Genomic DNA, 26,555 nt, shown 5'->3' on the forward strand with positions numbered 1-26,555 from the left:
ATACACCTTAGCAAACATTATGGACAAGAGTTGGCCGAGACTGGTACATCTATTTATTTATTTTAATTTTGTACCTTTCTTTATCCCAGGACAAGCAGGCAGCATATTCTCTACATGTGGGTGATCGTCTTTGTCACATCAATCTTTTGGAGCTTCGAGCGATTTTCCTCACTCTGAAAGCTTTTTGTCATCTGCTTCACGACCGGGTGGTGCTGATTCGCACGGAGAATCAGGTCGCTATGTATTATATCAACAAACAGGGGGGAACGGGGTCCCAGTCCCTGTGCCAGGAGGCGATGCAACTCTAGGATTGGGCCGTCCGCCGCAATATATTCATTTGAGCTTTTTACATTCAGGGCCAGCGGAACTGCCTGGCAGACAAGTTGAGTCGTCTTCTGCAGCCTCACGAGTGGTCTCTCCACTCCATAACCCTGCGTCAGGTGTTTGCTCATTGGGGGACTCTGGACATCGATCTGTTCGTGTCCCCCCTCAATCACAAGTTGCCCCGCTTCTGCTCCAGGGTTTACAACTCTCTCAGTATCGAGGCGGCTGCTTTCCTTCTAGATTGGACGAACGCGTTCCTATATGCATTCCCTCCATTCCCTCTGATTCTGAAGACTCTCGTCAAGCTCAAGTCTTCGCATGCCACCATGATTCTGGTAGCTCCTTGGTGGCCCCGGCAACCTTGGTTCTCCCAACTGTTGCAACTCAGTACCAGGGAGCCTCTTCTTAGAAACATAGAAACATAGAAATAGACGGCAGATAAGGGCCACAGCCCACCAAGTCTGCCCACCCCAATAACCCTCCCCTACCTTTCTCTGTGAAGAGATCCCACTGGCGATCCCATTTTGACTTAAAATCAGGCACGCTCCTGGCCTCGACCACCTGCAGTGTAAGATCATTCCAGTGATCAACCACCCTCTCGGTGAAGAAGTATTTCCTGGTGTCACCGTGTAGTTTCCCGCCCCTGATTTTCCACGGATGCCCTCTTGTTGCCATGGGGCCTTTGAAAAAGAAGATGTCCTCTTCCACCTCAATACGGCCCATGAGATATTTGAACGTCTTGATCATGTCTCCCCTCTCTCTGCGTTCCTCGAGGGAGTATAGCTGCAATTTTTTCAGCCTTTCCTCATACGGGAGACCCTTGAGTCCCGAGACCATCCGGGTGGCCATACGCTGGACCGACTCAAGCCTATATTTCCTTCTCTGCTTACGCAGAGCCAGGGTTCTCTGCTTCATCCCAACCTCCAGTCTCTGCACTTAACGGCTTGGTTCCTCGAGATTTAATACCCTCGTTCCAGCTCTCCCATCCTGTCCTGGATGTCCTGGAAGCATCTCAGAAGGAGTCCACTCGCCAATGTTACCATCAGAAGTGGACCCATTTTTCTTCCTGGTGTGCTGCTCGATAGCTGGAGCCTCTATCTGCCTCCTTATCTGCTGTCCTGGATTATCTGTTACACTTGTCTGGCGCTGGACTCCGGTCCTCTTCGGTTCGTGTCCACCTTAGTGCCATTGCTGCTTTTCATCAGCCGATTGACGGGAAGCCTATCTCTGTTCATCCTGTGGTCTCCTCGCAATACTGTCTAGATGCTTTTTCCAGGTGTGACGGCCGCTTTGGCCAGTCTGTTTTGCAGCATCTGTTCTCCTGAATTGCCAACTTTCCCTCCATCCCATTGTAGTTAGCTTGGAGGTCACCCACATGTAGAGAATATGCTGGGATAAAGCACAGTTACTTACCGTAACAGGTGTTATCCAGGGACAGCAGGCAGATATTCTCACAACCCACCCACCTCCCCGTGGTTGGCTTCTTTGCTTGCTATCTGAACTGAGGACACGCTGAGGAGATATATGCCCTAGGCAGGGCGGGAGGGGCACGCGCACATGCGCAGGCCAATCGCAAGCCTGAAGGTCTTCGAGCAAGTCTGCTTGCGAAAACATCCGCTAGGGGGCTCCGTCGGTGATGTCACCCACATGTAGAGAATATCTGCCTGCTGTCCCTGGATAACACCTGTTACGGTAAGTAACTGTGCTATTGCACACTATCCAAAGGACTAGGCGGATTACATCAAAACATACACAGCATTAAATAAGACAGCAGGCAATAAACAGTCAATGACAAATCAAAATTGATCTAACATGGTTAGAAGAAGGATACACTCATGAAAACTCCATTGGAAAAGAGGAAAAGAATAATTTTAAGCTTCTTAAAAAAAAACAAAGTTGGTCAAAGTACATAGAGTAGAAAGCAAAGTGTTCCAAAGATTAGGTCCCATAATGCTGAAGAGAGACCTTCTATAACTTTCCAGTCAGACTAACTGAAAGAAAAGAACTTCCATAAATCATCAGAGGAACGTAGTGCCCTGGTAGGCTAGTAATACTGTAACAAAGAGGATATAGGCAGGGAGCAAATTTATGAAGAGCTTTGAAAGTCAGGCAAAGAAGCTTGAAGATGATTCTCTTCAACTGGAAGCCAGTGGAGTGAGATTCGGGCTGGGGTAATATGTGCAAATTTACCTGCGTTAGTGAGGATTCTAGCAATTTTGAGCAACTTGCAGGTCTCAGTTCTCTTTTGGAAGTTCCTACTAAAATACTATTACAGTAGTCAAAGCAGGCAAAAATTAAGGCCTGAACTATTGAGCAAAAGTTAGAAAAGGTCATGACTTCATGCAATGTCTAACAATCCTTAAATCACAGAGACAAACTCTCGAGATTATGGTGCTTCATGGATAGGCTGGAGTCTAGAATGTCTCCAAGACTGCACATTTTATCCACTATTGCAATATTGAAATTGGTATACCATTTGATATACAACAATATGGTGGCCCTCAGGTCAAAGACCAGTGCTCTAAATGAGTCCAGCCACATTTCAGTTTAGCAGGAACTTGTCCAACTTTGCCTTGAAACCCTGGAGGGTGTTTTCCCCTATAACAGATTCTGGAAGCGCGTTCCAGCTTTCCACCACTCTCTGGGTGAAGAAGAATTTCCTTATATTTATTTGGAATCTATCCCCTTTCAACTTTAGAGAGTTCCCTCTCGTTCTCCCTACCTTGGAAAGGGTGAACAGGCTGTCTTTATCTACTAAGTCTATTTCCTTCAGTATTTTTAACGTTTCGATCAAGTCCCCTCTCAGTCTCCTCTTTTCAAGGGAGAAGAGGCCCAGTTTTTCCAATCTCTCATTGTACGGCAACTTCTCCTGCCCCTTAACCATTTTAGTCACTCTTCTCTGGACCCTTTCGAGTAATACCGTGTCCTTATTCATGCACGGCGACCAGTGCTGGACGTAGTACTCCTGGTGAGGGCGCCCGATTTTACTCCTAGGGATCTTGCTAGATACTTGTGGCCTGATCTGGCCACTGTTGGAAACAAGATACTGGGCTTGATAGACCTTTGATCTGACCCAGTATGGCAACTCTTATGTTCTTACATTCTTATGCATGATAACTTAAACTTGTTTCTGGTTATTTCAAAACAAAGTGGCCAGTCTCTAATACTTAAGCCATAAAGGGCAATTCTAGAAATTGATGCCTTCATTCTAGGCACCCCAATGCTGTGCTAATTTCCCACACCCTTTTACACTGTCAATGACATGCATAAATTGGTGTGCCTAGTTTATAGTATTCTAACTACAGTGTTCCCCGCAAATTCATGCTTCTTGCATCGCGGGCTCACTCGTTCGCGGTCTGCTCCGACCGCCTCTTCTTGTAGTAAAGTCGGGCTACACCAATCAGGAGCTGCGTGTAAAAGCAGCTCGTGGTTGGTGTAGCCTGACTTTACTATAGGAAGAGGCGGTCAGAGCAGACCTCAAGGGATTTTCTTCACCAGTCGATGCTCCAGCTGCCCTCTCCTGCCTCTCCAGCTGCCCTGTCCTGTCTCCCCTGCCTTTAGACAGGCAAAAAACTGCATTTGCAGAATGGAATGGAACCTGGAATGGAACCCCCGTGAATTTCGGGGGAGTACTGTACCCACATACCTGGGAGACATGCCCATGGTCCATTCATGCTCCACCTACATGTATATCCTATGTCCAGTTATGCACTATGGGCCATATTCTGCTGTATAAATGATGCCTAAAATATTGGGTGCCGAAAAGGACAGTGCTTAGCATGGTTCTATAAAACACCTCCAAAGTTATGCACAGTTTACAGAATCACGCTTAGTGCCTGTACATGTGACTATCATTTAGGTGCACCCAATGAGGCCAATGGAAACCAGGCCTAAATGCCAGAGCCAGTGGCGTAGCGGGGTTGAGTGGCACCTGGGGTGGTGGCATCCCTCTCCCACCCTCTTCCCACCCTCCTGGCCGTGCGCACGCATGCCCCTGCCCCGTACCTTTTTCTCATCGGCTCGAGCAGCCATGAACTAGCTGCTCACGTCGGCTTCAGCGCTCGCTCTGATATCTCTTCCTCGATGCAGGTCACGGAAGTGACGTCGGAGAGAGCGCCGAAGCTGAAGAAAGCAGCAAGGTGGTGGCTGCTTGCGCCAAGTTAAAAAGGTATGGGGGAGAAGAGAAGGGGGTGCGCGCACGTGGCAGGTGGAGAAGTGGGAAGGGGGGACGGACAGCAGGAGGGGTGCCAGCACCCCAAGGAAGACTGTGCCTGGGATAGACCCCCCCCCCGCACCTCCCTTACTATGCCACTGGCCTGAGCCTATATTTTGCACAAATCAGGTGTATTCTATAACTGTGTGCCTAACTTTTAATTAGTTAGTTAGTTTTATAGCCCATCCTCCCAAGAAGCCCAGAACGGGTTACAAAGATACATAAACAGAAGTCATCAGGATCCACAGCACTTATATTACAGAGAATTTAAGACAGGTATCAATAACAATGCCTCTCTGCTAGTCACTCCCCCTTTTGAGATTCACGCACTAGAATTTATGTGCAACACTTTACAGATGATGCTTAGAAAATTGTGTGTGCAAATTTGAATTAGCGTAAAAAAAAAAAAATCTGTTTTACTACTTGGGATCTAGCTAGGTACTTGGGACCTGGGTTGGCATCTGTTGGAAACAGGATACTGGGTTTGATGGACCTTCGGTCTGTCCCAGTATGGCAATTCTTATGTTCTTATTATTTATTGTTAATTGCCAATTTTTGGCGCTGATTAGCTTGTTAAACAATGATGTTTTCGCGCACAAATTTTAGCAATATGCACAGATTTGCTTACATTATATAGAACTAGGCCCTATGGCACTTCAGTGCTACCTTATAGAATCTAGTGCACAAGAACTCCTGTCAGTTTCAAGGCGTCTTTGATGCATGTAAGTAGCGTCTCCCTCTAGTCACCAATCTATTATATTATCCCAGTTAGATTATTGTGACGTCATTTATCTTGGCATCACTAAGAACTGCCTTCAAAGACTACAATTGATTCAGAATATTGCCGCAAAGTTGATCTATGGAAAGAGCATATTCAGCCATCTGACTCCTTGGCTTTTCTCGCTCCATTGGCTCCCAGTTTATTTTAAAATTCAGTTTAAGTGTTTATGTATTGTTTTTAAGATTTTACATGGTATCTTTGCTCCTCTTGTTCCTCTGCTATGGAATGTTTATAGATTTTCATATGCGAGAGGCATTCATCGATTTGAACTTTCTCTTCCTTCTAGGAAAGGAATTCAAGGAGTTAAGAATTTTAGCAGCTCTCAGACGTTTAGATTTCCTCAACTATGGAATGAATTTCCCCTAATTTTGAGGTGTCCCAGTTCCTTCCAACTCTTCCGTAAACTTCTAAAAACTTTTTTATTCGCTAAACATTTTGAAAACTAACTCTTGTATTTCAGTTTATTTTATTTTTTTAATTTATTGTTATCCGCTTCGAGCTTCCTTTGGTTGAAGACCTGGTATATAAGGTTAAGTTTTAGTTTAGTTTAGTTTATAGACTTGCCGGCATAGAGTCTTCTTCTAACAGCTGTTAAGTATGCCATTTTTCTATTTTCCAAGTTTAATTAGTATTTGATGTACAGCTCAATCAGAAGCCTTTCTGATATGAAGTGATAAAATATTTTCTACATTTTCCAAATCTAATTTATATAGTAGCAATATGCTGCCTTCACGCAATATGTATTGATGGGTTCTTTGTAAGACGTTTGAAGAAAGTGAATCAGGGAGAGAGTGTATTATGGATCGCTAGCCTACCATGAATAATTAGCTATGGCATATTAAAAAATAGTTCTCCCAAAGGTAAAGTCATTCATCAAGCATAATCAGCATACCGTGTATGCATTAGATAAAGAGCAGCAGGGAATAAAACATGACTCCGAAAAAGCCTACAGAAACATTTTAAATTAAAAGGAAACACATCAATTTTCAGTGTGAAGGAAAGTAACATAGACAAAATTAAGTAATAAAGCATATGTTGTTTCAAAGTCATGAGGGCTCAATGAATACACCCTAGAAGTTTCACTGATGCTAATTTTGTGCATAGTGGGGCCGATTCTATAATTGGTGCCGAAATCGTCTAGCGCCTAAATAAATGGCGCTAGACGCATGTCAATCACAGTCTCCCAGAAGAGGTGGTAGAGATAGAGACTGTGTCTGAATTCAAAAGGGCCTGGAATAGGCACAAGGGATCTCTCGGAGAGAGAAAGAGGTAATGGTTACTGGGGGATGGCCAGACTAGATGGGCCATTTGGCTTTTATCTGCCATCATGTTTCTAAGTTTCGAAGTGCCGTATACAGAATCGTGGCTAGTGGCACCTATGTAAAAACTTAGGTGCCTGATATATAAGCAAGGGTTTTAGAGGCCTAAATTTCAGGCGCCCAAATTTTTGGATAATTGCGCTTAGCATCACCTAAGTCACACGCCACTCATAGAAATCTCACTTAGACATTAGGGCCCAAATTCTGTAACCGGGGCCTAATGTTAGGCACCTATTTTGGAGGTGCCCTAACTATATAGGCGCCCATCTAAATTGAACAACAAGCTCAATTAAGCTTTTTAATCAGCACTAATCTAAACATAGGCACCTATCAAGAAAGAGCGATTCTGTAACAAAGTGCCTCTAAAAATTTAGACGGCCTTCAAAAAAAATAGGCGCTATACATGTTGGGCGTGGCTTCGTGTTAGGTGCCTTGATACAGAATCGCTGCTCTTAAACATGCTTAAGCGCTCGCATGGGCACCTAACTTTTAGTTGTGCCTAGAGCTGGCCTATTTATTGGGTGCCTCCAAAATAGGTGCCCAAATAGGTGCCGCTCAGCGCGATTCACTAAACAGCACCCAATTGTACTTGAATCACGCTGAACGGTGCCTATATCAGCGCCTAACTTTTGGGCGCTTCTTATAGAATTTGCCCCTAGGTGCTGCTACGTGCCATGTGATAGGCGTCTATCATTTATAGAATCGGATATGTGCCTATTGTCCAATTTAATTTATTTTTAGCAATTATTGAGCCTATTAAGGGTATTTTGCCAATTAAGTTAGGCGCCTAACTTTAGGTGCCCTTTATAGAATCAGCCCCAGTTTATGTAGTTCGGCAAATGAAAGGGAGCGAGAATGGTATAGTACTCTACAGTATTGTTGATTTTGCAGAGGGCTCATTAGATTTATGAACGGCAATTCTATAACAGGATACCCACTTATATGCACCACTTAAGCTTATAACTGTACAGAGCCATGTTTACCTTCAAACCAACAGATATTCAGAATAGGTATATGACCTTCTGAGGTTTGGCCTACAAGATTATATAGCAAAAAGCTAAATCTTAGCGGACTTTATACTTCTTCATCAGATCAATTAACATCATTTCATTTTTTCACATTTGGCCGTTTTGGCTCATATATAAATATTCAAAAAATGTATCTTTAGACATTCAGTTATGGATTAGATATCCAGAGCTGCAAAGTTTGGAGACAAATCACCCCACGTTATGCTTATTAAAAAAGCTGAATCATTAGGGTCTCCTAGAAAAATTAACCTCCATTAGAAAAATATAACTATTGAAAAAAAACATTCTCAAGCAACAATTCATTTAAAATCTGTCTAGCAATTTATAAGAAGGCGCATATCTTAAAAGTATATTTGGAGTGTTTCTTCCTCAGCTGCATATCCAATCACATGATATCAGACAACCCCAGTCGCAAACCAAAAGAGAAACATGGGATAACTTGTCTCTAAACTTTTCAATTCTGGTTATTTAATCAATAACTGAACGTCAAAAGATATTTTTAAAATATTTCTGATTGAGTTAAAATAGCCAAATGTGAAAATATGAAACGATATTAATTGACCTGATGAAGAAGTATAAAGTCCTCTAAAATTTAGCATTTTGCTACAAAATCATGTAGGCTAAACCTCAAAAGGTCATATACCTACAATGTACAGAACCATGACACTTTCATGGATACCCTACACTTGACCTTGTAAGTAGCAGCAAACATATACTTCTGTAAGGACAAAGGGCTAGATAACACTCCAAACGAAGATCAGACTTATCCACGCACTCATTTTCTCAGTGGTCAATTATGGATGCAAAAGCTGGATACTACGGAAACAAGACAGAAAGAAGATTCACTCATTTGAGCTTTGGTGTTGGGAAGGATTTTATGTCCATGTGTGCCATGGACCACCAGAAGAATTAATAAATCGATTCTGGAAGAGATAAAACTGGTTATGTCACTCGGAGCCCAAATGGTGAAGTTATTTTGGTCACACTGTGAGAAGAGAAAGATCAATGGAAAAGGCTTTATGTTTGGGAAGATCGAAGGAACCAGGCAAAGAGGGCGACTTGCAATTAGATGACTGGACCATGAAAACACCCATGAGGATGTCGCTGGAGGACCTTACCAGACTAGCACAAAACAAATCTCTTTTTAAATCTGTTAGTTAGTTACATAGGACATGTAAATGACATAGTACTAGATTCAGTAAATGGTGTGCAAATTTGGGTGCAAAAAAAATGAGCATTAAGCGCTATTCTATAAATGGTTTAGACACTGTGCTAGGAACTATGCCCAGTTTTTGGCATGAGAATTTATACCAACTGAAACCTGGTGTAAAACTTTGATGGAATTCTGTAAATGGCAACTATGTTGGTAGGCACCTAGTAAAACTTTGATGGCAGCTTTGCTGGTAGACACCTAGCAAAATGGCATCTCCGCATATGTAGGTTCTATTTGCATAATCACACCTAGCAGCATCTACATTGAGTTAGGTGCTGGTAGGAGCATGTAAGGTAGGCACCAGTATATTAGGCTAGAGTTTTTCTGGTCTAACATACTGATACCTAGCTCAGATATGTAGCGGTGCCTAGCTCATACCACGCCAATACTCTACTCCTAACCATGACTACTTTGTAGGTAGGTGTGAGTAGGCGCCGCTAGGTGCCATACAGATATCCACATGCAACAAATTAATGTTTTCAAAATACTTTTTTGAATTAGGTTTTAATGGTGTCTTCAATTAAAACAATTTGTTAATTAGATGCCATCAACTCATGCTCGAGTCCTAGTGACTTGATGAATTACAGATCTAAAAAGAGATTTGTTTTTTGCTAGTCCGGTAAGGTCTTCCAGCGACATCCTCATGGTTGTTTTCAACATGTCCAGTCATCTGATTGCAAGTTGCCCTCTTTGCCTGGTTCCTTTGATCTTCCCAAACATAATACCTTCTCTAATGATTTTTCTCTTCTGACAGTGTGCGGGATTAGAGCGTGAATCCTTAGCCCCTGATTCTATAAATGGCATCTAATTTCTAGGTACCGAGGAGCGCAATTGTTAATCATCCACTAGATATCATTTATAGACTCTCATAATGTGCATTTACCATGTAGATATTTTAAAATCTATATAATATCTCCCCTCTTCTGCCTTTCCTCCAAAGTATACATATCTTTAAGTCTGTCTCCATACACCTTATGATGAAGATCACCAACTGTTTTAGTAGCCTTCAGCTGGACCGATTCCATCATGTTTGTATCTTTTTGAAGGTGTGGTCTCCAGAACAGTATATAATATTCTAAATGAGGTCTCTCTGGAGTCTTCTACAAGGACATCAATACCTCCTTTTTCCTACTGGCTATATCTCTCCCTAAGCACCCTTGCATTCTTCTAGCTTTTGCCATCACTTTTTCAACCTGTTTGGCCATCTTAAAATCATCACATACTATCACACCCAAGCTCCACCCCTCTTTCATGCACAAAAGTTCTTCACCCCCTAAACTATACCATTCCCTCAGATTTTTGCAGCCCAAATGCATAACCTTGCATTTTCTAACATTAAATCCTAGCTGCCAGATTTCAGACCATTCTTCAAGCTTCACTTGATCTTTTCTCATGTTATTCACACCATCAGGGGTGTCTACTTTATTGCAGATTTTGGAATCATCTGCAAAGAGGCAAATCTTGCCTGACAGACCTTCAGTAATATCGCTTACAAAAATATTAAAAAGAACAGGCCCACTGAACATTGAGGCACACCATTAGTAACATCCCTTTCCTCAGAGTGATCTCCATTGACTATTACCCTCTGTTGCCTGCCACTCAGCCAATTCCTTACCCAGTCCATCACTTTGAGACACATACTGAGGGCACTCAGTTTATTTATTAGATGCCTGTGTGGAACACTGTCAAAGGCTTTGCTAAAATCTAAATACACCACATCAAGCACACTCCCTATACCCAGTTAAAGAAATTGATCAGATTTGTCTGGCAAGACCTGCCTCTACTGAATCCATGTTGCCTCCGGTCCTGTAATCCACTGGATTCCAGAAGCTTCACTATTCTCTGTTTTAAAATTATTTCCATTAATTTACTTACCACAGAAGTCAGACTTACCAGCCTATAGTTCCCTAATTCTTACTTACTTCCACTTTTGTGGAGAGGAATCACATCCATCCTTCTCCAATCCTCCAGTACCACTCCTGACTCTAGAAAAGCATTGAAAAGGTCATCCTGCCCCCAACAATTTTAGTTTAAAGCCTTTTTCAGTAGGTTAGCCAATCTGCTGCTGAAGACACTGCTTCCCGTATTTGATAGATGCACACCGTCCCTGCTCAACAGCCTTTGAAAAATCATCCCATGGTCCAGGAAACTGAAACACTCTTGACACCATCTATTCAGCCACGCAATCATCTCCTGAATGCGAGCTTCTCTACGCTGGCTTTTACCCTCTACAGGGAAGATCGATGAGAATGCCACTTGCGCACCTTCTTTCCCAGAACCACAAAGTCACTTTTGATATGTTCGGAGAACTATCTGGTAGTATCATTAGTGCCAACATGGATGAGCAGCATCGAATAATAGCCATTAGACTTGATGATGTCTATATCCCTTGACTTCAGTGCATGATCCCATGAAGTCACCCTTAAATTTCTTTCAACAGTTTCCAGAGCTTTCGAAAAGTTCTCCGGTCTCAAACCACATCACTGTGAACTAAAAATTTGTAGTAAAAACAGTTAGGCCCAGATTCTATAAACAACAGAGCCCGAGGTTAGGTGCCTACTGTAGATCAGCACGCCTAGACAATCTAAGTGCCTATCTTAATTATTTTAAAAGCTTAACCAGCATTGATAATGAGCAATAATGAGCTCATAATTGGCAAAAATTAAAATTAATTGTGTGGTAGACACCTAACTTGGTAGGCACCTACTGCTTTGGGTAGATGCCTAGCCTAAGGTGCCTACCAGAAAGTGGATGTGGTTAAGGGCAGATAGTGAGTGGATCTTAGGCATGTTTTCTGTGTATGCACTTAAATTGGACTTAGGCACCAGTATGTAGACCAAGAATATCCTAAATAGGGAGCACCTAAGGTTTTGATGCCTACCGGCACCTAAGTCCAATTTAGGTGCTACTAGGTGCAATTCTATAAATGGCACCTAACTCATGATTGACATGTGCTACGTGCTGCATTCCTTGGCACCTCATTTTTAGGCACCGTTTATACAATGTCTGGATTTTAAAAAGATTTGGACAAGTTCCTGGAGAAAAAATCCATAAACTGCTATTAAGGTAGACATGGGGAAAGCCTCTATTTGTCCCTGAGGTCTATCATGCAAGGATCTGAAGAAAAAAAAGTAAAATAGAAATAATCTTCCAAGTCACAAGAAAGCATATCAAAAAATGGTGTTAATTTCAAGATAAGAGGCATAACTAATTCATCATGGCTGCCAGCATGACTATTTTGCCTTTCAAAATAGGGGAAAATATTGTTGTTTATACCATGTGAAGCATTTATTTTTGTATAGTAGGATATATGAGAAAGCTTTTGTGTATATAAAAGAATATAAGTTAACATAAGAAGTAAGGGATAGGTTGAGATAGGTAATAATATTGGACTGGTTTTAACTATGGCTACTGCCCTTAACCTCTACCCTGTACCAACTGGATATGCATCCTCCATCCCATAAATATCTATTTTTGAGCAATGCCGAATATATTTTTGATTGACATAAATAACATAGAATACTATCAATTATAAATAATGCATAATTTTTCTACAAAACAGAGGAAAAAGACCTCAAACAACCCTTGAGATCTGATCAATAGAAGGACTCCAATTTAGAGTTAGGGTATCATCAGAGGTCAAAACCTCTGTTATAATTCATTAATTGATTTAATTCATTCATTCATTCATTCATTCATTCATTCATTGATTTAATTAATATAATTCATTAATTAATTTAAATAAAGGGCAGGCAACCATCAAAAATCTGGCACTATGATTAAACTGAATAAAAGCCAACGGAGGCCAAATCCGTTTCACACCAGTTTAATTATTAATATTCAGTTTAATCATAGTGCCAGATTTTTGATGATTGCCTGCTCTTTATTTAAATTTGAGAGAAATTGATATTAGATACAAAAATCATTGATGAATATAAAATATTTAAAAACAAATATATTGAAAACAGATTAAATCAATTAATGAATTATAACAGAGGTTTTGACCTATGATGATACCCTAACCCTAAATTGGAGTCCTTCTATTGATCAGATCCCAAGGATTGTTTGAGGTCTTTTTCCGCTGTTTTGTAGAAAAATTATGCATTACGCATACTGAAAATCAATTAAAACCGTTCTATTTGACAAATTCATCGCCTAAACAAATGACCTTCTCTCACTATGATATTTCCCTTCACAAACCTGATGTAATTTCTCATGTAACTCCAATGCCTCATGTAACACTTCTCATATAACTCCAATTTTTATGTAACATTTCTCCTCTTGCATTCTGTAATTCGCTGATTGTCCAGTCTTCTTTCAATGTAAACCGCCTAGAAGTCTTTCGACTATGGCAGTATAGAAAAATAAAGTTATTATTATTCTATTGATCGGATCCCAAGGGTTGTTTGAGGTCTTTTTCTTCTGTTTTGTAGAAAAATTATGCATTATTTATAATTGATAGTGTTCTATGTTATTTATGTCAATCTAAGGATTTTGAACACTTATTAAGGGTCTCCACTGATTTTGCTCAGTTTGCAGAATATATTTTTGATCACATAAATTTCCCTTTAAACATAATTGCTATTTGACCCATCTGAATATTGTAATATATTTGCATCTAGCAAGTGCCCCAAACAACAAGGCAAATGGAGTTTAGTATATACAGTAAATAAGATCCATAGTAAATAAGATAATATGTAGGCACTGAGGACCCAGTTCTAAAATTGGCGACTGAAGATAGGTACCACCTAACTTAATTGGGTTTAATTGGCTTGGATGCACCGATTAAAAACCAATTAAAATTCAATTTTAAAAAAGCAGAGGTGCCTCAGGGCGCCTCCAAAAAGACTGCCATTATCGCACCTACAGAGGTGCCTTACGCCTAATGCTACAGTAGGCATGGTTCTAGTGAAAGGTAGGCACCAAAAATATAGGCCTTGAAAACCCTGGTCAACATTTCCAGCGCCTAGCTTTCACATAACCATGGTTCTGTAAATGGTGCCGTTATGTGATTGACATGCGATCAGAAGCCATTTTTAAAGTGGCTGCCGATAACAGCACCATTACAGAATTCAGGCCTTAGGGAGCACTTCAATAAGGAAGGCACCGAGTATGCATGTAAATGACCAACATATATACTTATGTGCGGCACGTACATATTTAAATGCCAGGATTATAACTTCCTGCTATTTTATAAAAAGCCATCTAAACTTGCTGGTGAATACTTTGGAGGCGGGTGAAGTCTAAACGGGAAAACTCTAATCTACTTATCTTTTTTAACAATTTAGGTGCAAGCATTGACACCTGCTCTGAGGCTGGTATAATTAGCCACGCCTAAATTGAAGATGCATATACCACCTTTTACACTGGTACTCTATAAAGAAAAGTAGGTGCTACTTTCCTTTATAGAAAAGGCTCTAATTATGCGCATTCTTTGTGCCTAATAGGTACCCCTTTGTAGAACTGCTCTCATATTATTATACCTACTAATGATTTGATTGTTCAATTGTAGAATGAGAAGAAATGGTATTCTGTAGGAGAAGAAGTTGAAATTATCTGCCTGAGTGGCCATAAACTCTTGGGGTATCAATATATCCGGTGTCTACCAGATGGAACCTGGACACAAACAAATACAGAATGTCAAAGTAAGTAAAATGTAGTTTATGGCTTGTATAAATCAAGAAAATGTGAAATAAAGGCAAGTGAAAACATCTTGCCACCACCTGGTTCTCCTTGCTCTAAAGTTTCAAGCATCTGAATTGTTGATGTCTGGTATATCCAATGTACAAGAATATTTTCTGTTTTTATTTAATTATTTCAATTTATAAATATAGTATTCAAGCTTGTCCTGGTTAAGGGAGCTCTTTTTCAGTAGGGAGTGCACTATACTCTTTTTTATGTGTTAGCAGCTGCCCACAAGAGAGGAGTTAACAATTTTAGTGGCCCCTTTTAAGGAGGCCAATACTATCTTTGATGGGCAGGGGTCAAGCGGACAGGTTGTCGGCTGTAGACCTTTCAGCATTTTTTCAAGAGCTTCATTTGTAACCTGGCTGAATGAGTCCCAGATGGCTATGCATGGTGGGGAAGAAAGAATGTTCTCATTAGCTGATGGAAGCTTTGATGGGACTGTCTCTAGGTTCTGATGGAGACCTTTAATTTTGCTGGCAAAGTATGGGGCAGAATCATTGCTGCTTAGTTGTGACTGGGAAGGCTGGTTTTGTTGTGGGGTTTGCAGCAGCCTGTGTACTATTTTAAGTAGTTGCTTGGTTGAATTTGCAACTTATTCAATGGGTTGAGAGAAATATTGTATTTTGGATGTTAAGGCTTGCCAATACATTGCCATGTGTTTCTTGTTTCTTATAACTGAGCCTGTCATCATCTATATGAGATTTTCACCATTTTCTTTCTAGTTGACATCCTTGTCAAGCCCAGATTCTACCAACGATATACTAAGTTAGGCCATACTGCCTCCTAACTTAATTGGCTTAATTGATTTTAATCAGCACAGTAATCTATATATATAAAATCGGAGGTATGTATGTGTGTATGTGTGTGTGTATGTGTGTATGTGCCGCGATCACGCAAAAACGGCTTGACCGATTTGAACGAAACTTGGTATGCAGATCCCTCACTACCTGGGATAATATGTTCTGGGGGTCTCGCAGCCCACAACTCTATGTTGCTTGCTCAAGGCTGGGTTCACCCAAGAATTTATATGTTCTTGCTCCAGGAGGTGAAACTAAAATTGTTGTTTATAATCACGTTTTGCATTAGTTGTATTGTATTCATTTTGTCAAATATTTCACATTATAATTTGAATATTGTACTTTTTATTAAGCTGTAAAAAAATAATTTCATTCACCACTATAAAGTATCTTTATTTGAATCCATTTACAGTGTTATTGCTATAATTAAATACCCGTGCAACGCCGGGGCATCAGCTAGTTGACTATATAGTTTAAAATCAATTGTTTTCTAAATGGAGGCGCGGCAACGGCAACGGCACTGTTCTTCCAACTATGCAGGCACCTAAGGATGCCTAAGGTCACAGAAATGTCCTTAGACACCTTAGACACCTCCATAGTCACAATTTACATCAAAGATAGGCACTGGAAATGCCTGGCCTACATTTCCAGTGCCTATCTTTGCCGTGGCCATGATTCTCAAAACAGTGCTGTTGAGTGACTGACAAACGATCAATGCCACTTTCGTAGGCAGCCATTGCAATCGGCGCCATTCTGAGAATCTGACCCTTAAGTACTCATAGTTCTGAGGAGAACCACATGGAACATTTGTACGTAGAGCATTGAACCACTTTAGAGGGGCCATTTTTTCTTCTGCAATTGCTAGTGTGCATTCTAGATAACAGCCTGTTCTGTCATCCCTTTTCATCCACATGTGGGTAGGACAAGACCTCTAGTAAGTTTTAGGTAGTCCTTAATAGAAAATTTGATTAGAAAACGTTGAGAGATATTATTATTGATTTACTGATATTTTATATTAGGGGGGATGTTTATGATCTTGTCCAAAAGTCTACGTTATATGTGGAAATTGCAGGGAAATAAGATTTTATGTATATGATTTGGAAACCGCATAGTTGTATGCGGTATATAAATTTTTTAATAAATAAAGAAAAGAAATATTTAAAGAAAAGAAAAAAAAAAATACTACCTGATTTTGGTGTGTAAGTTTGTTGCTGTGAAACTTTAAACAGTTGTAAACTCAGAAGTAACTGAAAAGATATTGATACGTATTTAAAATTATGTTTTTGTAAATACATTTGTATATCCTATAACAAAATGCTAATAAAAGTGATTGAACTTAAAAAAAAAAAAATTATGTTTACCAATTCAATTGTAAAAATTTGGAAGAATTTAATAAGAAAAGCAGCTATTTTAACAATATTCATTGATTTAGTAATGTTTTAACTCACAGGTGTCAAAGTCGGTCCTCGAGGGCCAGAATCCAGTCGGGTTTTCAGGATTTCCCCAATGAATCTGCATGAGATCTATTTGCATGCACTGCTTTCAATGCATATTCATTGGGGAAATCCAGAAAACCCGACTGGATTCCGGCCCTCGAGGAGGGACTTTGACACCCCTGTTTAACTGATTGGTGAAAAAAATACGGTATTACTCCACTATTTTAAATTACACTGTGATTGTGTCATCTTCATTTCCATTATCGGGCTGTAGTTGTATTGAATTCTTTGCCTTTATTTATTATATTGAATAGAAATTGTGTGGAGTTTAGAAAGATTATTTTATATATTTTTATTTAGAAAATTTCTGCTGTCTTAGGGCTCTTTTAACAATACAGGATGGCCGGGGCGGTACTTGGAGAGACCTCCCAGGAAAGGGACTTGGGAGTTCTGATTGACAAGTCGATGAAGTTGTCTATGCAATGTGCGGCGGCAGCAAAAAGGGCAAACAGAATGCTAGGGGGATCACGAACAGATCAGAGAAGGTTATCATGCCGTTGTACCGGGCTATGATGTGCTCTCACCTGGAGTACTACGTCCAGCACTGGTCGCTGTACATGAAGAAGGACACGGTACTACTCGAAAGGGTCCAGAGAAGAGTGACTAAGATGGTTAAGGGGTTGGAGGAGCTGCCATACAGCAAAAGATTAGAGAAACTGGGCCTCTTCTCCCTCGAACAGAGGAGATTGAGAGGGGACATGATCGAAACATTCAAGGTACTGAAGGGGATAGACTTAGTAGATAAAGACAGGTTGTTCACCCTCTCCAAGTTAGGGAGAACGAAAGGGCACTCTCTAAAGTTGAAAGGGGATAGATTCTGTACAAACGTAAGGAAATTCTTCTTCACTCAGAGAGTGGTAGAAAGCTGGAACGCTCTTCCGGAGGCTGTTATAGGGGAAAACACCCTCCAGGGATTCAAGAGAAAGTTATACAAGTTCCGGCTGAACAAGAACGTGAGCTGTTAGGGCTAGTCTCGGTTAGGATGCTGGTCTTTGACCAGAGGGCCGCTGCGTGAGCGGACTGCTGGGCAGGATGGACCACTGGTCTGACCCAGCAGCGGCAATTCTTATGTTCTTAAGCTGCAATAGAGGTTTCTACCACAGGCCGACGAGGTAAATGCTCTGACGCTCATACAATTCCTATGAGCATCAGAGCATTTAACTTGCCAGCCCGCAATAGAAACCTCTACCCCAGCTTTGTAAAAGCCAGCGATAATGATTAGCAAATTGTTTTGCAAGAGTTATTGTATTTTGTTTTAAATTTCTAATTGTTGAACAATTGCTGGTTTAGTTTTCTTATTCTGTTATCTGCAGAGCACTGATAAGGAATTTGCAGAGTACAAGCGCTGTATAACACAAGATAACACCTTTATATTATATTATATTATATAATATAATATAATATAATATAATATAATATAATATAATATAATATAATATAATATAATATAATATTAACATCAGCGCATTTGTTGGAGGAGGAGTGTGGCGCAGTGGTTGGATCTACAGCCTCAGCACCCTGGGGTTGTGGGTTCAAACCCCGCGCTGCTCCTTGTGACCCTGGGCAAGTCACTTAATCCTCCATAACCCCAGGTACATTAGATAGATTGTGAGCCCACCGGGACAGAGAGGGAAAATGCTTGAGTACCTGATTGTAAAAACCGCTTAGATAACCTCGATAGGCGGTATATAAAATCCTAATAAACTTGAAACTTGAAACTATCACAAACTTTAAAAATGATATTGTTTAACATTTCCACAGATTCTTTCATAGATTTAATGTGCCTAATGTAGGGGCTCTTGTACTAAAATGCTGTAGGGCTTTGCACGTACCACACAAAAAAGTAGTGCATGGTAAGTGCAAAGTCTGCATAGTTAATGCTGGAAAACTGCCCATATGCTGAGAGGCTGGATAAACTGGGGCTCTTCTCTCTGGAAAAGAGGAGGCTCAGGGGGGATATGATAGAGACCTTCAAAATACTTAGGGGCATAGAGAGGGTGGACAGGGACAGGTTCTTCAGACTAAAAGGGACGACAGGTACGAGGGGGCACTCAGAGAAACTGAAGGGGGATAGGTTCAAATCAAATGCAAGGAAGTTTTTCTTCACCCAAAGAGTCGTGGACAAATGGAATGCGCTCCCGGAGGAAGTGATCCGGCAGAGTACAGTACAGGGATTCAAACAGGGATTGGACAGATTCCTGAGGGAAAAGGGGATCGTGGGGTACTGAGGGAGGTGCTGGGGTGTTTCATAAGTATAGACAGCTCACCAGGTCGTGCAGGTGCAAGGCCGGAGGGTTAGGACATTGATGGGAAGATAGGACTTCGATGAGAAACCTAGGGGGCAAGGGGGCCCCTTCTGGTGATTAAGGCAGGTCATGACCTGTTGGGCCGCCGTGGGGGCGGACTGCTGGGCGGGATGGACCTCTGGTCTGACCCGGCAGAGGCACTGCTTATGTTCTTATGTTCTTAATGCAGGGGGCATGCCCTGCACCTACCCTGCATTTACTATACAGGGCATACAATTCACAGGCACCAGAATATGTGCCTCGGGTGAGAGCATGGGCCCTCTCCCCTATCAGTCATGCCTGTAACACAGCACAGGCACTGATAACAGAACAGCTACCCAGATGTAAGGTCTGGTGGTCAAGTGGCAAGGAGCAGGACTGGTCCCTCTGTTCTGCAGGACTACCAGGCAATTTTCCCACTTAGCATGGCGGAGCGTCATATTTCAATTGCCTTTGATCTCGTGGCAGCAGCACTATTGATGTGGGCACAACTGTTACATATGCAGAATTTGATTGGTCTATTGTTACCAAAATTATCTGAGTGTCTATGGAGATCTGATAAAAGAAAATGAGTAGATGGCTGCAAGCTGCTATGATCAAAGGGGATGTCAATTTAGTAGAGCAAACATGACCATTTTTGAAACAGCAAAATGTCTATCTTTTTCTTTCAAAAATAGTCATTTCTCAGATGTTCTTGTCCTCGGTGCATTTATCTTTTTGAACCATTTTTGGGGGAAAAAAAAAAAAAAGTACAAAAGAGAAGCACACACAAACAAACTGTTTAACAGTTGGGACACAGGAGGGGCTAGCATTTATCTGCCCTGTTATTTGCCCCACTGCCCAGCAGGGCTAATAACAGGGCACTACAGTGAACCTCACATAAAAAGGCCCAGGTACCCATCGCATCATAAACTCCCATATAGTGTATGGAGAGCCCTCCAAAAACTACCTAAAACCTAGTGGACCAAACTGTATATAATAGTCCTTATGCCTGCAGGTGTCATCTACATGTAGGTACAGTTTTAGAGGGCTCGCATGTTTCACATTAAGGGCCTCTTTTACAAAGCCGTGCAGCAACAGCCCCGAAGCCCTTTAAATCGCTATGGGCTTCGGGGCTGTTGCCGTGCAGCAGCCACTAGTGCGGCTTTGTAAAAGAGCCCTAAGTGTAATAGTTAGAGTAGGATATGGGCCTGAGTCCCCATCTCTATGGTTCACTACTCCACCCTCTAGGCCAGGGGTCTCAAAGTCCCTCCTTGAGGGCCGCAATCCAGTCGGGTTGTCAGGATTTCCCCAATGAATATGCATTGAAAGCAGTGCATGCACATAGATCTCATGCATAATCATTGGGGAAATCCTGAAAACCTGACTGGATTGCGGCCCTCAAGGAGGGACTTTGAGACCCCTGCTCTAGGCTACTCCGGGAGCCTGCTTGCTGCTCTAATAGGACTGGCCATAACATCTGAAGCTGTCATACAGGCAGTTACGTACTGTTTCATTCACATCTTTGAGGGATCGGTAACAACTGGAGAAATGTTGGGAGGGGGGGTCATGCCTTCATCCCTCCAGTGGTCATCTGGTCAGTTTGGGCACCTTTTTTGATACTTATTCATTATTCAAATAGGTCTATCCTAAACGTCCAAATTGTGCTCGGGAAATTTTCTAAAATGTTTGATTATTGCAGAAAAACATCCAACTCATACGCCTGCCCTAATGTAATGTAATGTAATTTATTTCTTATATACCGCTATATCCTTTAGGTTCTAAGCGGTTTGAAGAAAATATACATTAAGATTATAAATGAGAAGTAAGAAGCTAGTACTGCCCAAACCTGCCTCCAACACCCCTCCCCCCCCTCCTTGGGATTTTATTTATTTTATTTGTATACATATAAGGTTATACAATCACAAGACATTGTGACGATAGATATAAGAAACTTTTATCTCATTGAAAAAGAAAATAATAGGAAACAACAGACAATTCGTCCACAATCAATGGAGATCCAAGAAAATGAAACATCATACAAGAAATATAAGTAGTCTATAGACATTTTCTTCCAGTTCGGCCTCAGGGCTCCTTTTACGAAGCCGCATTAGCGGTTTTAACGCATGCAGCTTTTTAGCGCATGCTAAACCCGCGCTACATGGCTAGAACCCGCGCTACATGGCTAGAACTAACGCCAGCTCAATGTTGGCGTTAGCGTCTAGCACGGCTGGCAGTTTAGCGTGTGCTATTACACCCGTTAATCCGCTAACGTGGCTTCGTAAAAGGAGCCCTCAGTGGTTTCTGGAACAGTTATTTGGAGCCTTAATTCTTCTCTAGCTATTAAAAATTCAGGTGCTTTAGCCGTTTTAGCGCACGCTAAATGCTAACGCATCCATAGGCGATAATGGACGCATTAGCATTTAGCACACGCTAATATTTAGCGTGTGCTAAAACGGCTAATGAGCCTTAGTAAAAGGACCCTTCAGTTAATTGCTTAGGCTCATAAAACAAAACACTTATTTTCACATTGTATTACACAAGAACAAGAAAACCATAAATTAAAATTCAGACCCAATGTATGGGATCTAGGCCTTACTACCAAGAATTCCTGTTGTCATTTCGGAGTAATTTTAGATATATCAGGAAATATATTAATTTTTTTCATCCATAATACAGAAATAAGATTTAAGAACCAGAGACTGATCCAATTCTAGAAAAAGGTCACCAACAAAATGGTCCTCTGCGTTTCCACCTCAAGGGAAGATTCCAGAAATTCTGTAACATTCATAGTAGATGGATTCCTTTCTTGCACAAATACAGAGTCACAAATACATCAGTTATTGTGCTCCTATGTTGCTATGCAAATTGAATAATGAACACTGCTAGCCATGTTATTCCAGGAAAAATTCTACCAACAAAAAGCTGGCAGTATTGTTCTATCCAGAGAGTATCAAGTTTGATTGACGGGGGGCATCAACACAATGGCAACCCTTTATGAAATGACCTCGGAACATTGAGTTGTGGCTTAGCAGCCAGATGCTCCTGGGCAGAGTGAATGATACTGCTTGCAAGGTTGATCACAAAAAAGCATTATTCATATACCCTAAGCGTGACCAGTTTGAGATATTGTGCTACTACAGGTAAGTTACTCCCATTGGAAATTAAGGTGCAGTAAAAGCACATAGATTGATTATATGCACCTTAATTTACAAGTTAATGCACATTAAACCAACTTTGCATACATCAACATTTTAAGGCATTTTAACAGATCATATGCATGTTTAAATCTGCACATTTGTATACATTTGTCTTGCTATATGTTTCCCGTCTTGTTTTCATTTCCAAATCTGATGAATCTGGACATGCACATTTTTGCAAAAGGTTGTTGATCTGAAAACTGCATTTATGATCAAGGAATTACATAAGGACTCTATCACAAAGAAGGTGATCAGGATTTAGAGTATCTGTAATCCATGGTGTCAGGTCAAAAGCACGCCGGGACAAAGGCGCACCCAGACAATTGAGCGCAGCGTTGAGGCGCATGCCGCTCTAAATTACTGTTTTTAGGGCTCCGACGGGGGGGAGTTGGGGGGAACCCCCCCACTTTACTTAATAGACATCGCGCCGCGTTGTGGGGGTGTTGTGGGGGTTATGGGGGGTTGTAACCCCCCACATTTTACTGAAGACTTAACTTTTTCCCTGTTTTTAGGGAAAAAGTTAAATTTACATTAAAATGTGGAGGGTTACAACCCCCCAAGCCCCCCATAACGCCGGCGCGATGTCTATTAAGTAAACTGGGGGGGGGGTTCACCAACAAAAACCCCCGTTGGAGCCCCTAAAAACTGTAATTTTGTGCGGCGCGCGCTTTTGTCTTTCGCGCCGTTGTCTATGAACTGTAATCCATTTCCAAGATTACTAGGGGGGAAACACAAACATTCTTTATTAAAGAAAAAAAAAAGCAAGAAAGGGCAAAATTGGTTGTGCATTTTTATATGGCACTGGTTTGTGCTCATCAGCTGTATAACCTTGAATTCCACCCACACTTCCTGCATCCGACAATCACCCTCTCCTATTGTTCAAATCTTGCAAGAAGGAAAGTTAGAAGGACCCCCATGACCCATACTATGTTAAATGATGCTTCTCAGCCTTTCAGGGACTTGATGTTAAATATTATATTGCAGGCTGACTTAAGAATAAGAAATCGCCTCTATTTTGCTCTTTTATTGTCCCCTGAACTATTGGCTCTTCTCTTTCTTTCTCAAAAAAAGTTTACTTAAATTAGCAAAAAAATTTGATTCAGTGAAATGTTTTGATGAGATAGTTCTATGGAAATTTCTAGAACTTTCATTTTATGCAAATGCTTTCCAAAATGCTTTAATGTCACTATCAAGAAACACAATAGATATTGGAGCAAATAGAAAAGAATGGGATGAGAAATATGGTACAGTTGACAGTGAGGTTGAATACTAGCATTCTAAATTGTCAATGATGGAAAAATTGCTATAGAAATAAGGAGAAAAGCTACATTTTCAACTTGCATGTCAAAAGAAGGGAAACATGAATAGCACACAGTAAAGGGAAAAAGGAAGGCTAGTCCAGATACTAGCAAGAGAGAAGTGGAAAGCGGCTTTCTTAGAAGTGGTAAGGTGTGTGGGAGTAATAGAGACGAGGCAGGATCTTGAAATACTAAGCGAGGCAGACAGAAAACAGTGAACAATGACTATAGAGAAACACATAGGGCTCCTTTTATTAAGCTGCGCTAGCAGTTTTAGCACGCGCTACAATGTCGCGCGTGCTAGACGCTAACACCTCCATTGAGCTGGCGTTAGTTTTTGGCGCGCGGCAATGTAGCGCACGCTAAAAATGCTAGCGCACTTTAGTAAAAAGAGCCCATAGTAACAGTCTTAAGGAGAATTTTATTGACTGGGAAGGTAAGGCAGGATCAAGAAATAAGTGGGGAGCCAACAAAATCTGAGAGCAGATGAAATGTGATCGTGGGTTTCGACATGATTGAGGTGCCGTGCAAATGCGTTTTGGACATTGTAACAGCATGACAGTTGGAACTCAAAGGAAATAAAAAAAAAAAAAAAAATGAGTCAAGCACTAAATTATAGATGAGAATTTTAGCAGCGAAAACAACAAGAATGTGAGTACACTGTAGATGTAGCAGTGGGAAACCTGTTGTATTTCCTTTGTTCCAGGCTAAGGCCGTTCACTTTGTCATACGTACATACTAATTACTGAAAATGATCTTTCTACTTCAGACTGAAAGCACTTGAATCATTTGTGAGTACATTTGCCAGCTTGAGTTTAGACCAAAAACATTTTACATCTCATCTACAGTATGTTCTGTCCCCTGAGAAAACAATTGTTATGTCAAGAAAGTATGCAATTTGTTCCACATATTCTTTTGTATTAATGAAGATATAAATAGCTAGATCAAAAGTAATGCATATTTCAGATTATTTCTACCCTACATTTTGTTGTATTATTTCCTCCACAGAGACAGTATGCACTAGGCCCCCAGTATCTGAAGGGGTGTCAGTTTCCCCATTTAAAACAGAGTACAACATTGGAGAAAGCATCCAGCTATACTGTTCAACTGGTTACGTGGTGACAGGTCAAAAGAAGTACACCTGTGGGAGTGCGTTATCATGGATGCCCCCTATTTTGAGACAACTGGCCTGCGAAAAAGGTGAATGCTGCTTAGAATTGGAATGGTTCGGAATGAAAATGATTGAATCCTTTGAATTGGAATCACTGATAGCTAGAATTTGGAACAGTGAATACTAGGAGAAAAAAAACAAACCATCATTTAATTAGACAGGGCTTGATTTTCCAACATCATTTCTGGTCATATGACCCCCCTGCATTTGAAGATGGGGTTCCTAAATGTGTGCTCCAACCAGTTTAAATATCATCTTTAACTCCAATGTTCAGCTTTATCACAGAGTCAATGTTCTTTGCTGGAAACACAGCTCTCAAAAAGACAGTCCATTAATCTTAATTAGGCCTGACCCCGTGGGTTACTTATGCAGTAGTCTCGCTTAGCCAACATTCTGGATTATCTGACATAACTTGGTGATGTCACAGTATTGTCACTGAGATGCACGTGGGTTTCTCTTTCGCTTTAGTTAATAGCTACACATTATCCAGTGCTAGTAAGATTGTGAGCCCACCAGGGCAGACAGGGGAAAATGCTTGAATACCTGCATAAATTAATATAAACCATTCTGAGCTCCTTTGGGAGAACAGTATAGATAAATGAATATATGAATAAAAATTCTTTGACATGACAAAAATGTCACTTGTAAGACTTAACAATGTTTAAAAAGTAGTTAGATGTGGAAGGTAATTCTATGAAGTGGTATCTATTTTTAGGTACCAAGAAGGCATCTATTTACTGCCTATAGTATAAAGAAAAGTAAATGTGTACTTTAATTTATAGAATAGTATCTTAGCAGGGTAAATATTTGTGTGACTGCTTATACCAGACATTGAGCTGGTATAAATATATGCACCTAGATTGCCAAAAGAAGTGTGTAAATTAAATAATGGTAGTCTGTAATTTATAAAGACAAAAAAACCCTCTCAACTCCCCCCACCCCCACCATATAACAATTTTTGAAGGACAGAGAACCCAAGTTTGGTGGATAACACATCAGTAAGAGTGGAAAAAAATACCTCAGAAAATTAGGTACACCCACTGTATTAATCAGTCGAACCACTCACACCATCATCAGTCACATTTAAAAAACCTCCACTCAATTTTTAACAGTAATCCACCAGATACAAAGGACTACTGCTCTCATGAAAAACAGGAACAATTAATCAAAAAGAAAACCTTTTACTTATCTTCTTGCTTGTTGCCATTTCTGTCCCATAGATTGTTGACTGAGTTTTTTGAGAGAAATGGTGTACCTAATTTTCTTAGGTCTATTTTCTCCACTCTCTTATTGATGTGTTATCCACCAGATTCGGGTTTGTTGTCCTTTATTAATTATTGTATGGTGGTTTTTGACTATGCAATTTACACATGCGATTTGTACACTCCCCTACCCCCCACAACCTGCCTTCACCTATGTGTATGGCCACTTCAAACTATGCTATATCACATTTAGGCTGACACTTAATATCGGCCAGAACCTGCATAGCTTCTAGATAGCAGCCAAAATTGTGTCCCCCTTCCTCTAAGGCCCAGCATGATCTGACTACCCTCCTGACTCTCCCTCACTTATATCAGTCCCCCTGCCAATATTAACTCTCCCTCACCAACATCAGTCCCCTTCCTGACCCCCCCAACCCCCTTCCCAGTTGCTGACATCACCCTTCTCATAACCCATGCTGATATAAGACCCTTCCCAGGAATCCCCTCCCCTCCCATCCATAGCCTAGCATATCATCCCTGATGGTCTAGGAGGGTAGCCTG

The 26,555-nt window shown here is 40.9% G+C and overlaps 1 protein-coding gene across 1 annotated transcript in view; it reads left to right on the forward strand.

The window, feature by feature from the left end:
- Positions 1-26,555, forward strand: part of C6 (complement C6) — a 132,007-nt gene that overhangs the window by 80,167 nt on the left and 25,285 nt on the right. The window contains exons 14-15 of the mRNA XM_033957775.1: positions 14,391-14,523; positions 24,630-24,821. Of these exons, the coding sequence (XP_033813666.1) occupies positions 14,391-14,523; positions 24,630-24,821 (325 nt within the window). The remainder of the gene's footprint in view (positions 1-14,390; positions 14,524-24,629; positions 24,822-26,555) is intronic.

The sequence above is a fragment of the Geotrypetes seraphini genome, chromosome 1 (assembly GCF_902459505.1).
Source record: "Geotrypetes seraphini chromosome 1, aGeoSer1.1, whole genome shotgun sequence".
Lineage (NCBI taxonomy): Eukaryota > Metazoa > Chordata > Amphibia > Gymnophiona > Dermophiidae > Geotrypetes > Geotrypetes seraphini.